General features: G+C 33.9%; 1 protein-coding gene across 1 annotated transcript in view; it reads right to left on the bottom strand.

The window, feature by feature from the left end:
- Positions 1-13,925, bottom strand: part of Alk (Anaplastic lymphoma kinase) — a 56,317-nt gene extending 42,392 nt beyond the window's left edge. Inside the window, exon 1 of the mRNA XM_085954555.1 lies at positions 11,381-13,925. Within this exon, the coding sequence (XP_085810681.1) occupies positions 11,381-12,644 (1,264 nt within the window). The 5' untranslated portion in view covers positions 12,645-13,925. The remainder of the gene's footprint in view (positions 1-11,380) is intronic.
- Between the last annotated feature and the right edge of the window lie 410 nt (positions 13,926-14,335).

Below are 14,335 nucleotides of genomic sequence, written 5' to 3'. Positions count from 1 at the left end.
CGTGGGCGATATATTTTTTTGGAACGTTTATTATGAACAAGAAATAATAATATAATATGACATTCAGATAATAAAAAAAAACAATAGTATAAGATTTATCTTGGGAAAAAAACAATAAAATAATATCTTAAATAGCACATCGTTGAAAATGTATACGTCTCAAGGAAACGCATTGGTTAATCTCTCAGCCCTTGCGATTGATGGTACCTACTATACAAAATATTGACGCGCGTGAATGTGTATTTGCCAGACCCCGGGATTTGTACCCGAAATCCACGATATTATAAGTGATAAATATATCTATTGATTGATCGGTACTTTTGTCCTATATGTATAACTAAGTAAATCCATCCATTATGTAGCGTTTTGTTTTTTTAAATGTGTATTTGGCTCCAGAGCATGGACCTAATATAATGAACAAACAAATAACTAAAAAACAATAATTATCATAAAAAAAACTTGCTAAAAAAACTTCTGAGAGCGACTAAGATGTACGATGTATTTATAGAACAAAATAACTATTTAAAAACGTAGAGTTAGCCAAATCCATATTACGTATAATATACTTAGTAATTATTATTGGGTACCTAATTAAATCTTTAAAAAAATTCTGCTTCAAACGTGAGTCATACAACGAACGGCGAAACATAAAAATATAAATTGTTACGAATATTTATGGAGAGAAAATACATTCTACAGACTACCTAGATATCTCGGTGACCTATAAATATGTAAGTAGCTTTTATTAATTTGGCCTTATGTTGTGAGTTGTGATATTAAACCATTGCCATCTCATTTTTTGAGGAATAATTCGTGTTATAAAGAAAATATTTATCCTTCAAATTAAATATAGGCGGATCCATTCTCACCAGCTTTAATTTTCATGCATGGCTTGTGCGACTTTTACATTTTTACTTGATTTTTACCTATTTTTAAAACAAATTTCTTAGATCCCCTTAGTAGGGTAAAATTAGATTCGACACGCCACCAAAAATGCACATTACACGCTCATAAAAAATAAAAGAAAACATCGAAAGAAGTTTTGGAAGATTCTAAATTTGAATGTGCTCAATGACAGAATAAAATAAATACGCGCCACTTTCAATAGGCACTTATAGCAATTATCAGCCGTTTGTTCAATATTAATTGTGTGTACAATAATAATTTGAATCTCTTTTACTTTTATAGCTAGTTAAAATACATACACAATCAGACTCAGACTTAGAAAGTAGGTAGGAGACATTACCGGTAAAAATGATTCTTTTGCATTTTTATGAGTAAAAATTCAAATTTAACCGCGAATTTTTTCCCCTGTATACAGTAAATGGAATTATTGGATCCGTTTAATATCTAAATGTTATACATTTTTTTAGTGAAATAAATACATTTGAAGATTACGTATAGAGTTCGTTCATTGGTTGTGAGAATGGGTGCGAATCGTGGAAAATTGGTCTCGGTGCTTCCATTTGCATCCACCCGCACCACCAATTAATTTATTCATTCATTAGACCGTCGGATCCTAATAGGATAATATTATATTATGGCCTTCACAGAGTGGAGGTTTGTATCAACAGATTTTTGTTTTTATGACAAATGGATGTTAGTCACTTGCTCATGGCCCCCACGTCCTGAAGCGGGCCCCAAGGCTAGGATCTTTGTCGGCCCCCCTTACCTATCGCCAATGTTAAAGCCAGTGCGACGCTCTACAGTAGCATTTTCCAAATGGTGTTCACGGTAAAATTAAGGGTAGTTAGTATTTAGTGTATTTTTAATATTTACATCCACTTGAATTATGGAGTTATCAAGTAATGAGTAATGACACAATTAAGAATTACATCGTACAACAGATTAGAGCAAATTTGTGAAGTGTGTTTTATCTCAGTTTTATTTGGTCGACTCACCACGCCGAGCCCCACATTATCCAGGGCCCCCAGTCTAGAGCCCTGTCAGCCCTCCCCCCTTGTGGAGGTCATGCACTTGCTCAACCTAATATGTCCATACTCTGACTCCAAACACAAATTGAAAAACAATATATTGTGTATTTGCCAAACCCGTGATTTGAACCTGGGACCCACAAGATTTTGAACCGACGCGTAAGCCGGTCGGCCATCAATATCCTGCATTCATCACAGGCGGCTTATGATTTCTTTAGAAATTCACATAAGAAACTGAAAATATTAACATAATATCTTGCTTTTAGAAATTTTGCGGCGTCTTACTGCGGGCGTGAATATCTCTTCACATAATTTTTGCTGTCCGTATGATTTGCTTCGTTTTTTGTTATATATATTTTTTAATTCATTTTATTTTTGTTAACTATCTGTGCTTTTTCTCTCTCCCGGCACTTTGAATTAGAGTAAAATCAGTAAACTCAGTCAAAGCTGACTTGAGAGCAACCCAATAATCGGGTAACTGCTCCTGAGACATTTCCAGTCATGAAAAATTGATGCTTCACACCAAACGTAGGGTCCCTTGATACGCCTAATTAAGACCGGATATTGTGCGGGGCGGTGTGGTTTGGTGGGGCCATTAACTTCAACCTTATTCCACACCCGTTAAGTATTCCAGTTCCCATTAATTCTGTGTTCCCAACATTACACACTAAATAAACTGAGAGCAAATTAAGAACACAGGGAAGCCTTCACAGAACAGTAACATACGGTTATAGGAACCTATATTAATTATTGTCTATCCCCGTTAACTTACGGATGGGCAGACATCCAAAAACTTCCAATTTTCCCAGCGTCATTTGGCATGAAAATCAGCTTATACCCACATATACCTGTGTATTACAATTTATGACTTCCTATCGTAATCTTACGCACCTTCGTGTAGTGTATATTATATTACCATAAAATGTTATTCCTTACTTATTAATAATATTACCAACTAATTCAACTCTTGTATCCTTTGGCAATATTTTAGCATCGGCCTTAGATTAAGTTAAATAAACAGATCGAGTGTTTACATACAGAAATACTACTACATAGTTTGCCAGAGAAATTAAAATAACTCCGAGAATAAACGAGCTTGAACAGTACTTATTGTGCTACTAACTACATACTATTTTTATTTTTATAAATGGATGAACCATCCCATAACCATGTAGCAGCGACTTTCTTTGACGCAGATGATGCAATCGATTCATCAGAAGATTTAAAAGGGGGATTTCGAGCAGTTCAAACCTGTACAAGTATTAAATCACAAATTGAGTATAAAATATTACTCAAGGCGTAAAAAAATGACCCCAATTAGTTGGGTTCATCAAAATGGCCTAAAACACATCCTCACAAACAGATACTTATATAACATACATCATTTTGAGAAAATATATAATCGATAGAAAAACTCATTTTTGAAACAAAAATACATAATAATATTTATACACCTAGCAGGATCGAACCTGCGTCTCTCGGGATTCACGCCAACGTACATTCACCACTATGATACAGGAATCTTATCCAATTGCAACAAAATTTAACTAATGGACCTTACAATACTCTCTGAAGCGCTTTCAAAATTATATATATGTTCAATAAAAAGAATGTTACATTCTTAAATCTTGTGAATTGTTCATTTGAATAAAAAAAATAGTTAGATATGTAAAATAAACCGCTAATAGGGAATATATTATACATTGATATTTTACTAGGTACGTTGGAATTTATAGTTTTTATTTAATTTTTTAATCGTGGGGGGCCTCAAAATTAACCAGCGCCTCGGGATTTTAAGTCTCTAAACCCGCTACGGTGGTCATGCCAATGGCATAGTAAAAGATATCGCGTTTGATTTATGCACCGAACTTGAACAATCCATTAAGTAAATTTAGAGAAGTCTTTCAGTCAGTACTAGATAGAAAAAGCTCAACAAGAATTAAGTCACTGATTGTCGCAATCAATATTGTATATTATTATGTAAACATGTGTGAAAGAAACATAAATAAAAATAATTACAAGATAAAAAGAACTTTTATATACCACGTTTTTAAATTTTCTGTTGAATCATATAAACTTGACAATTCTATGTATTAATAATTTAGGACAAATAAGTCAACAAATCATTTTTTTGCTATTTTGCTACAAACAAACAAATATAGAATACTGAAATGTCATTTTGATTTCCATAGTAACGCACATATATATTAATAATTTAGTTGCTAGGACCACCCCCTTAGCAACCAATAATAGTGGATTGGATTACGGATTACTTCCGAAATAACTTTTCATACAAAACAGAACAGAATTAACTGAAAATGAATTCAATTCTACTGAACGTTGGCTAAAAGTATGAAAAGAATGCATTGTCGTCGTGTTCTGATATATTCTAAAAGTTTCAAATGTCTAGCTAGTTGGGAAGTTAGTTAAAAATCGATTGCAAGATTTGTACCGGATAAACAACCACTGAACAAACAAAAATTCGAGCTAAGAAAAACGTGGTAAAATAAATGATGCATTTCTAATTATTGTTTCTATAATGTTGATAATGTGTAATCAGCACAGTGATGATTGACAATGTAATAAATTGTAACTTGTATATAATCATTGTTGACCATGATTCAAATTTAGAACAGTTTTTATATATTTTTATTATTTCCACCATTTTTATTTCGTATATTATTAGCAGTGTAGAAAAATAAACAAGGTGTATTTCTCGCATAACATCGCTCCCGAGTAAACGATCGCTATTAAAAAGGAAAAACATAAATCAGCCAAAATCTATCCTCTGGCAGTTTATTTATTGATTTTCAATCGCAACCCGCATATATCTCTAGAGGCTTATACAGAAAAATATGAGATGTGGTCGTAAATACGGTGAATTACGATAATAATTTAGACGGATTATTGAAATGTTATACGCAGGGATGTACCATCACACCAATTCCACGAAGTAATTATTAATATATACATATCTCCATCGTGATTTTTTGCTCTTAAATTCTTTATAATATAAATGTTAGTCGCAACACGGTACCTCTGAAACATAATACACAATATTATTCGATCAATTAATTACAATAGTATGTCCTAATCCACCAGCATGGCCCCCACAAGGGGGGGGGGGCTGACAGGTCTCTATGGGGTCCCGGCGTGATGGGTCGACTTGATAAACACACAGATCACAAATTTGCTCTAATGGGAAAAAGTCGCCTGCGGCACTATTTTATTTGTAGATATAGTCTTAACATTTTAAAATGAGTAATTGGGTGATGTAATTTATGATTACTGTGTGTCGATGTTCGACTACTCCATAATTCATGTGGGTATATATAACACAATACAAAAAAAGCTAAAAAATACACCTAAATTCCACCTGAAACAACATTTAGAAAACGATTCTGTAAAGCGTCCCACTGCCTTTAACCCTAACGATGGGTCGGGGGCCGGCTTCAAGATGTGGGGGCCATGTCCACCATTTTGGGTAAGTTGAGACTTTTCTCGATTTAGTTAACATATTATTTAACACAAATAAATACCCAACAATTGCATTTTTCATGTTCAAATATAGTGAAAATGACACATAAGTAGGTGTGTAATAAATCAATAACAGAGAAGTTAATTATTATTGGCTTCATCACACATTATATTATTCAGCACGGTTTTTTGCGCTTCGTGGACAATTTGCGATTTCTGCTAGGAACGACACGCTGTTTGTAGAATGATATTTTTGACCATTCCCAGTGGTGGATTTACCAAAATGCTAAAAGGGGACAGTTCCCCAAAATTCGCCAGGAATATAAATTTACGAACTCCATGATATTCATAATGGGTTTGCACAATTTTATGAGTGAAGCCTTCGAACAGTCAAAAAATGCGCAAATGTGCGACCTTCTAAAACAGTGTTTCCTAACCGCCGGTACGGTAAAATGCAAGCAATACTTTTCGGCCATATCAGTAATAAAAACGAAACCGAGAAACCGAATAGATATCAATTCAGTATTTCATCTCTCCGAAACAATATTGAAGCCATGGTTATCAACTATTCTAGCAAAGATGCAGCAGCACATTCTTCACCATTTTTATAATACTAGAGAGGTACCTACCTATTGATTTCTGAACTTTCCAGAAGTTATATTATTAACAATTTATTTGCTGATAGGCTTATGATTATTTCAATTAAAGTAATAATGGAATTTTCAATATTTTTTTTGTATTCGCAATCAAACCGTTATATACTTATCTATTATGTATATTTGTTATAATATAAGATTTAAGAACTGATAAACAAAATACTATATAAGCAATAGTTTTTTTACCGGGTTAGCGATCCTCGACATATTTCTCTTATTTTTACCGGTCCGCAGGTATAAAAAGGATTGAGAAACACTGAAAGAAGATGGGAGACAAGCTCAGACTACCTGCATTACCAAATATAGGTACCTTTAATTACGTGTAAAGGCAAAAGATGGTTTTCCAGATTGTTTAAAATTAAAAACAAGCAATGACGTCCCGTGGGGGAAGGCAGATTGAGCATCGCTTGGGGGCGGCAGTCACTCGAAGGGCGCCAAATCTTGGAGAATCATTTGGTATAATATATAGAAATAAGCACGTAAACTTAGCAATAACGAAAATATCTTTCCACTTAAAAAATCAGCTCAGTGGTTGGCAACAAAATGTATTAATTAACATAAAAGGTTTAACAGTTGCCAGGTGTATCTTTTAAGGACTTCAGACTCTGGCGATTTATGTAAGTGTCTAACTTAATTATATTATATTTATGCGCTTTTTATATCTAAATTTAATTGTGTATGTTTTAGTGGTATTATTTTGTTAGTAATGTATACATACAACACATTTTTTAGATATTGGAGTCATGAAAGTATGGTAAAAAATACTCCATAAAAAATGGGACGGAATTTTGGCGCTGCCTAGGGGCGGCGTTTTGTCTAGGGACGTCACTGAAAACAAGTTATGATCATTGGCTAAATGATGATATTGTCGGAAATGATAAGTAATTTTCCGGATAAAGGCATTCCTTACATATTAAAAAATACATTATTATACGGTTTTTTATTAATCATTATCCCACAACCATCAAAAATCGCAAGGTCTGACCATAACCGCTCCCAAGAGAAGATTATTAGATTAGGCATCTAAATATTGGACACTATACGCTACGTTTACGCAGAGTTGGTTGCTAGCCAGTAAAAGGGGAGAAGGAAATTAAAGGCATCGCAATCAAATTAAAATGCATGCTCTGAAAACAAGTAGCTACAAATGTAAACACAGTGCTGTATTGACACGTGATGGCAATCGAGGCCGAAAATATATATTATTATAATAGACTATTCTCTCCCCACGTTTAATTTGAATGATCATGTATACGTCTAGTAATGTTTATATTTCAGACTAGGTACTAGGTATTTATATTTAAATTTCAAAAAGTAAACATGATCGGATTCAAACTCAGAAATTCGAACTATCCGTAAGGCAATGTGAAGTTCATTAGTGCTTATTTCCATACATTTTTAGAATACCTCGGAAACATTCCTGTTATAAAAAATGCTACTGTGTTGTATGTTAAAAATAATGAATATTGCTATCGTTAAATAAAAGAATAGTGGGCAGGTAGCCCATTAAATGCTAAAGTTCACTAGTTTAGAGTATTTGATCAAGCAAACCAGTCCTTACAAATTTAAGTTAGAATAATTACAAGATAAAAAGAACTCTTTATAGGTATACCACGTTTTTAAATTTTCTGTTGAATCATATAAACTTTACAATTCTATGTATTAATATAAACTTTTTATTGTACTTGATAGAAATACTGAATAAATATAGAATACTGAAATGTCATTTTGACATTTCATATTGATTTCCATAGTAACGCACGTGTATGTTAATAATTTTGTTACTAAGACCCCCTTAGCAACCAACAATAATAACTTTCCATACAAAACAGAATTAACTGAAAATGAATTCAATTTTGCTTAAAAATGGCTAAAAGTATTAAAGAATGCATTATCGTCGTGTTTTGATATATGCTAAAAGTTTCAAATGTCTAGCTAGTCGGGAAGTTAGTTAAAATCTTCAATCGTCCGATACAAATCTTGGACAAACAAGAAAAAAATGTACCGGACACACAAGAATACAAGCTAATAAAAACGTGGTAAAATGACGTTTTCATCCATTTCTCAGTATAATTTGAATTGAATCCGCGATAAACAATAATATACAGTGACGTCTCTGGGCAAAGTGCCGCCCTTAAGTAGACTTAGAATGCCGCCCCCTTTCAATTTAGTTTCAAATTATCTGAAAAATTGTTAAGCCTGCTTACTAATGTATTATTTTTTTATTTTTTGCTGTCTAATACAGACAAATACACATACAACTTTTAAATTGATATACAGACACCATCTGAAATCTATTGTCAAACAGTGATGGTTTTAGGTACTTGGGGGTATGTGACAGGTTTGGAGGTACTCTTGTGACAAATTTGCCTGTGTGATAAGCCGCAATTAACATTAAACAACTATAGTTAGGTATATTTTCAAGATTTTTATACTTCGCCTATTTTTTAAACTAAAATGTCGTTACTTTCTAATGAAGCGACCGTATCTTCTGCTTCATTGATAACCGCCGCTGGTCTCAAAAGTTGTAATATTCTACACGTTCCTACATTGGCCCCACTTTATAATATGCCGTCCCTATGCAACGCATGGTCTGCCTACCCTCACGGGATGTCACCGATAGTATAACTAATATTTTTTATAAAGGATTCTTCGGTTATCGCCGGGTGAGCTGGCTTTTTCGGCGTTTCTGATTCATTACAAATACTATTCTCAAAAGATGAAGAATAAAGGACACTGAAATATCGTAAATACCAAAAACGCATACCTACAGTCCGACATACTTATCTGTAGAGCGGACAAAAATGGAATTACAAAGACGCCATATTGAATACGACATTCCACTGTCAGATTTTGTTCAGTTGCGAGTCTTGATTGGGTAGTTTTCGACTGTAGCTCCCTTATCAATTCTACAGGTAAATTTGTGGCACTGTACACATGTTATTATTATTGGAATTTTACAAGATAACAGTAGATATCCATAATGTAGATACATAACAATAATATGTATCTACCTACCTACTAAATATTTTAGCCTGTTTTAACTTATGTCTTACTTAGCTTATTGGTTCAGGAAACATCCTCAAAAATTTTGAAGAGTATGTGTAACTGGGACCTCTCAGCACACCACTGACTAGAGTTAGTGTTTCTTAACCAGTGGTCCGCGAATTATTGGCGTGAAAATGACCAAATGCATATTCCAATAAATTCTTCAAAACCCGTGTACCTGAAAGTGTTCGTGCATTCTGTTTTTGTTCTCAAAATAGATTAATGGTTTTACGTAACGAAGTCAACTGCGATCAGACGTCATTATACGTTATTAGCGGCTTAAGCGTTGGACTATAACGCCGTGGGTCCCAGGCTCGAATCCTGGGTCTGGCAAGTACACATATTGTTTTTCAATTTGTGTGTGAGTCGTATTATGGACCTAATAGGTTGAACAAGTGGCTGACATCCATTTCTCGTAAAAAAACAAAAAAATCTGTTAATACAAAACCTCTACTCTGTGGAGGCCCATATGATCCTGTAGGATCGGACATGGTCGAAAAAAAATATCAATAATATTTTTTATTTCTTCATTAGTGGTCCGCAAATGGTTTCTCCTATTTTCAATGGAACGCAGGCGTAACAAGGTTGAGAAAAGTTTACTCAGTAGACTGTACATTATATTTGAATTAAACGGATTAGTTTACTTCGGATTTACGTAGAAAATGTGCATTACTAATAATAATTGTGAGAAATTGTTTTTCCTCTGCGCAATGCCTTATACTAATTGGTTTTTAACAGGAATTCTCATTTTTTAATATTACGGTGCATAATTTAAACGAAACTAAATATTACGAAGCGCGTTTTACAGAAAATAGAAGCGAGTTTAAATTATTATTAGATTTGCCAATGATTAAAAAAATGTTGTTTTAAAACGACTATATCTATATTATTATACAATATATACGTTTCAATTTAGCCATCGTTCTTGTAGGTAAGCGAAATGTAGATAATAACAAAATAGATTCTAAATAGTATAAATATATGGTCATATATTATGGAGGTACCTACCTACATCATCATTTTTGACGAGGATTTTTGTTACACGTTTGATCGATTCCTATTCAGGTAATATGCAAAGGGGTAGAATAATCCAAACACACATGCCCCGAATGCAAATAGAAATGTGTTGAAAAAATAGTAGACCAAAAGGATATTTATCATTTTAGCCGTCGATAGCCGCCTTGTGTATAGAATAGCTCTGCACGAGTGGAATGTGTCGATTTGTTATTAAATTGACGCAATAATTCTATCGCGATACATTACACTCGCGGTGGGTACAGTGGAATAAAGGCGTTGGAATAGGTATCGAATCTTGAGTTTCCGCACGATTTTCTGATTCCGAAAACCTTTTGGTGAAAATACATAATTTTGAGAATAGTTTTCATATTAATTGTGACTTTCATAACTGATTTTTTTAAACTAAGAAAGTATTAACTATAACTGAATTGAAAATGGCTAGTGTATAAATATATAATAAAGTCGTGAATTATCCCCATATCTATTCCATTAATATGGGAAAATTACATAGTTCATATTATGTCATTTAAGTATGTTCTAAAAAATAATATTTATTGAAATATCGTACTTACACACTATTTACCCATTGTTTCATAGATAGGGATAGTCGGGTAGATATCGTCTTTAAAAGATCATTGATTGTAAATATTTACCTATCTAAATCTTCCAATGCCTATACATTTTAGGTATGTATTTTCGGGATGATTATGAAATAGGATAAAATATACCTACATAATGTACTATTATGGTTTTTGTCTGCTGAATCATAATAAATACATAATTTTGAAGACACTTCTGAGAAAATATATTATAACCAGTAGGTATTACTTTAATTACTAACCGACGTCACGGACCACTCCAGCTTTTTTTCTATTGGTTATAATATATTTTATCGGAAGTGTTTTCAAAATTATGTACTTATATTCAATTATTAGAATGTTACATTCTTAAATCTTTTGAATTATTCGTTGATTAAAAAAAATATTTATTTACTTATAAATTTAATATTTATGTGTCACTACGCGTGAAACGTTTATAAGTAAGTAATTATGAATTGTTTTTTCATTAACAAAAACTCATATTTATATGACAAAAACACAAAAAATGGCATATTACCAATTTCAATCAGCAATACAAATCCCGGAATCGCGGGCTTGCAATTGATAATTGAACTTTACCAAAGCTCATTTTACCAATAACCAAAAAGTAATATTATTAAATATATATAACATGTAGTGTGTGACATACCCTCTTCATTGTCGTCAGCATCCGTATCAGGGCCTTTCAGCAAATAGTCCCTCGTCTCGTTCAAAGCGGTGACATCCTCTCCGGTGAAGACCTCGAATCCGTTGACCACTCCGTCCACGCTGGCGTTCCATCTCCAAGCGCACGGCTGCTCGAAGTCGCACGAGATCCCCAGCACGTCGTTGGCCGACGTCACTCCCATAGTGCTCAAGCTACTCGTGTAATGCGGCTCGTGCAATCTGGTCCGTATCTGTCTTATTTTGTCAGGGAATTCGACTTTCCCCGGATCGTGATGATTTTGATCAGAGTCTACCAATTCTCCGTTGTTGTTTTTATTGCTGCTGTCTTCCGGTTTTGATATGCCATGATCGTTTTGCATTTTATGCTGCGTTTGCTTTTGATTATTCTTCTCTTGGTTTCTTCTTAAAGCTAATTCTCTGAGAGAACTATTCGACCGCCTGTTTGACTTTGCTACATCGTGCATGTCTCTGGCTCTCGATATGACAATGCTACTATTTTCATTAGTTCTCTTATCAGAAAAAGACCGCAGTAATTCTTGGTCTTTATTTTTTCCTCTGGTTTCGTCTTTGTCTTTTAAAAATCTGATAGAATCTCCGTAATTTCTTTTATGATTCACAGACTTCGTTTCTACATTTCCAAAGTCTGTGTTTTTACTAAATATCGTCCGAGGGTTTGAAGTAGATAGAACCCCTTCTTTTAAATTGTCTTGGTTAGCATAAACAAAATTCGATGTGTGGACAGCTTCCCGTTGTCCATAATTCGAAATATCTTCTAATTCTTCCGAGTCCGCTTTCGAATTGGATGCGATCATAGCGGATACTTCAAAGTGTCTCTTTTTGTCAAAGACCGTCAGGCTTGAATCGACGATATCCTTTTCAGATTCAGAAAACATTATATCCAAATCGTCTTTATTACTTTCTACGTCTTCGTCGTTTTTCGTTTTTGAAACTCCGCCGTAATCCTCGACAAAGTCTGTCGACTTTCTGACAAAATTTCTGGAGGTCTCTTCATTTTCGACGAACGGCGAGTCGTCCTCGTATGCAGGACTCTGCCGGCCGTATCGAGTGCTTCTTCCGCCGTCATACCTGGACGCGAATCCTAGTCTCTTATTCCGGAAGAGTAAGCTTCTCCTTCCAGCCCTCTCGCCGTTCCTGGCCGCTGGCTTACCGTCACAAAAACATAGCAGCGTGATGGCCAAAATCAAAAAGTAATAATAACAGTAGTACGCCCTGTATGTGACCGCCATTTATGGTCTTAACTGATCTTCCGAGATAGTCGGCATCGAAGATCTCTGTGTCTTTGCCAAGAGTTGCAATTTCCCGGCATTTTGTGGCTTTATTAATGACGTAGTTCCATTTGAAAAAAGTCTTATAAACCAAAAAAGTTTCTGTTATGGATTTACAGTATACCTACACTGTCAACATTCTCAATAAAACCCAACGGTTTCAAAGTCTTATTGTCGTTTTTTTTTTGTAATTCCAATAAAAAAATCGATGTTTCGTTGAAGACTATATAAATTTTATCATTCAAATAGGTACTTTAGATATACACGTTAGAATTGATAGCAACATCAATTAACTTTTAATTCCAACAATACCTATAATTTTCAATGTATTACGCGTAGATATTTTCTTTTGACCATGTTATTTTTTATCAATAGAGTTCCAAACGTGTGCTTTATTTTAATTAAAATAGTAACACCTTTTAATAACAGGGTGGAAAAAACCCTAATCGAACGAATATGTTTAGTCTTTTTATGTTAAATCAAATACTTTTTCACATGCACGCACTGGGAAAATTCATGTTGTCAATTTTCCACATCTGCCATTTTCATCGGCCAGCACTCAAAATATGGTTGCAAAAATTAACGTTACTAAAACAAGTTCGGATCAAAATGAGCGTTGATTATGTCGACTACTCCAAAGTGTGTAAAAACTTTAAGCGCGGGAGGAAAATCACGAATTAAAACAGAATCGATGCACTAAATCGTATATCGGCTCGACGGAAAATCGGCGCCATACCGTAGCGCAAACTGTACCCAATCTATCCATGTCCACACACACACACACACTTGTCATTCAATAACAAATAATGCAATATTTAAACTGTTATATTGACACAGGATCGCGTCGGAAAATACTAAAAGGGGTGAAGTTTTTTAATTAAAAAAATACGGCTCGGTCCGAAAACGAACAGGCTCGAAAAATCACATAGGAAATCTGAAGGATTTTCCTTCGTCAGATCAAAAACATATAATCCCCTCCCCTCAGAGATCGCTCTCAAAAATGTATGCCAGGAATACACACGGTGGATTCTGTGCAAAGCGTCATTTTCGCGCAACTTGGAAAGCGGTGTTATTAATTATTAAGTTTACACTGTTAAACTGTTACACATTTTTTTAAATCCCGATTCTCTCGTTTGTGTCATGTAACACTTTTCATAATAACTGATTTGATTTTGTCAATTGCGACGAACTGGATTCCAGCATGATTTTATTCGGGAATACTATGATCACGCTATTAAGATTAAGAATAATTAAAATCTTACAGCTTTTCCAGAGCGTTACTTTATAATAGATATTTTATAACATCGACATTTTACAACACGACTTTTGAATTTACTTATAAAATAAAATTGAAAATACAAAATAACAGTTATTATGTACATAATTATTAATAAAACGGCCAATAAATGTATGGCGCTACTGTTAAAATAAAAATATGGCAATTAGGAGAAATCACGTCTTTATATACAATTTTTTTACTAGTGACATAATATTTTATCTCCAGCACCCGTGTAATTTTGATAAACTTAATTACTATATGAGTTAAATTCAATTTATATATTGTACATATTATCTACCCAGATACACAAGCAAAAGTAGACAATACCTATGTGCAGGTAAAATAATTATTGTTCACATTACACACAACAGCA

This window comes from Rhyacophila brunnea, unplaced genomic scaffold, assembly GCF_057557595.1.
Source record: "Rhyacophila brunnea isolate RB1 unplaced genomic scaffold, BYU_Rbru_1.0 scaffold_4, whole genome shotgun sequence".
Taxonomy (NCBI): Eukaryota; Metazoa; Arthropoda; class Insecta; order Trichoptera; family Rhyacophilidae; genus Rhyacophila; species Rhyacophila brunnea.
This window is presented reverse-complemented; position numbering and strand designations above follow the sequence as displayed.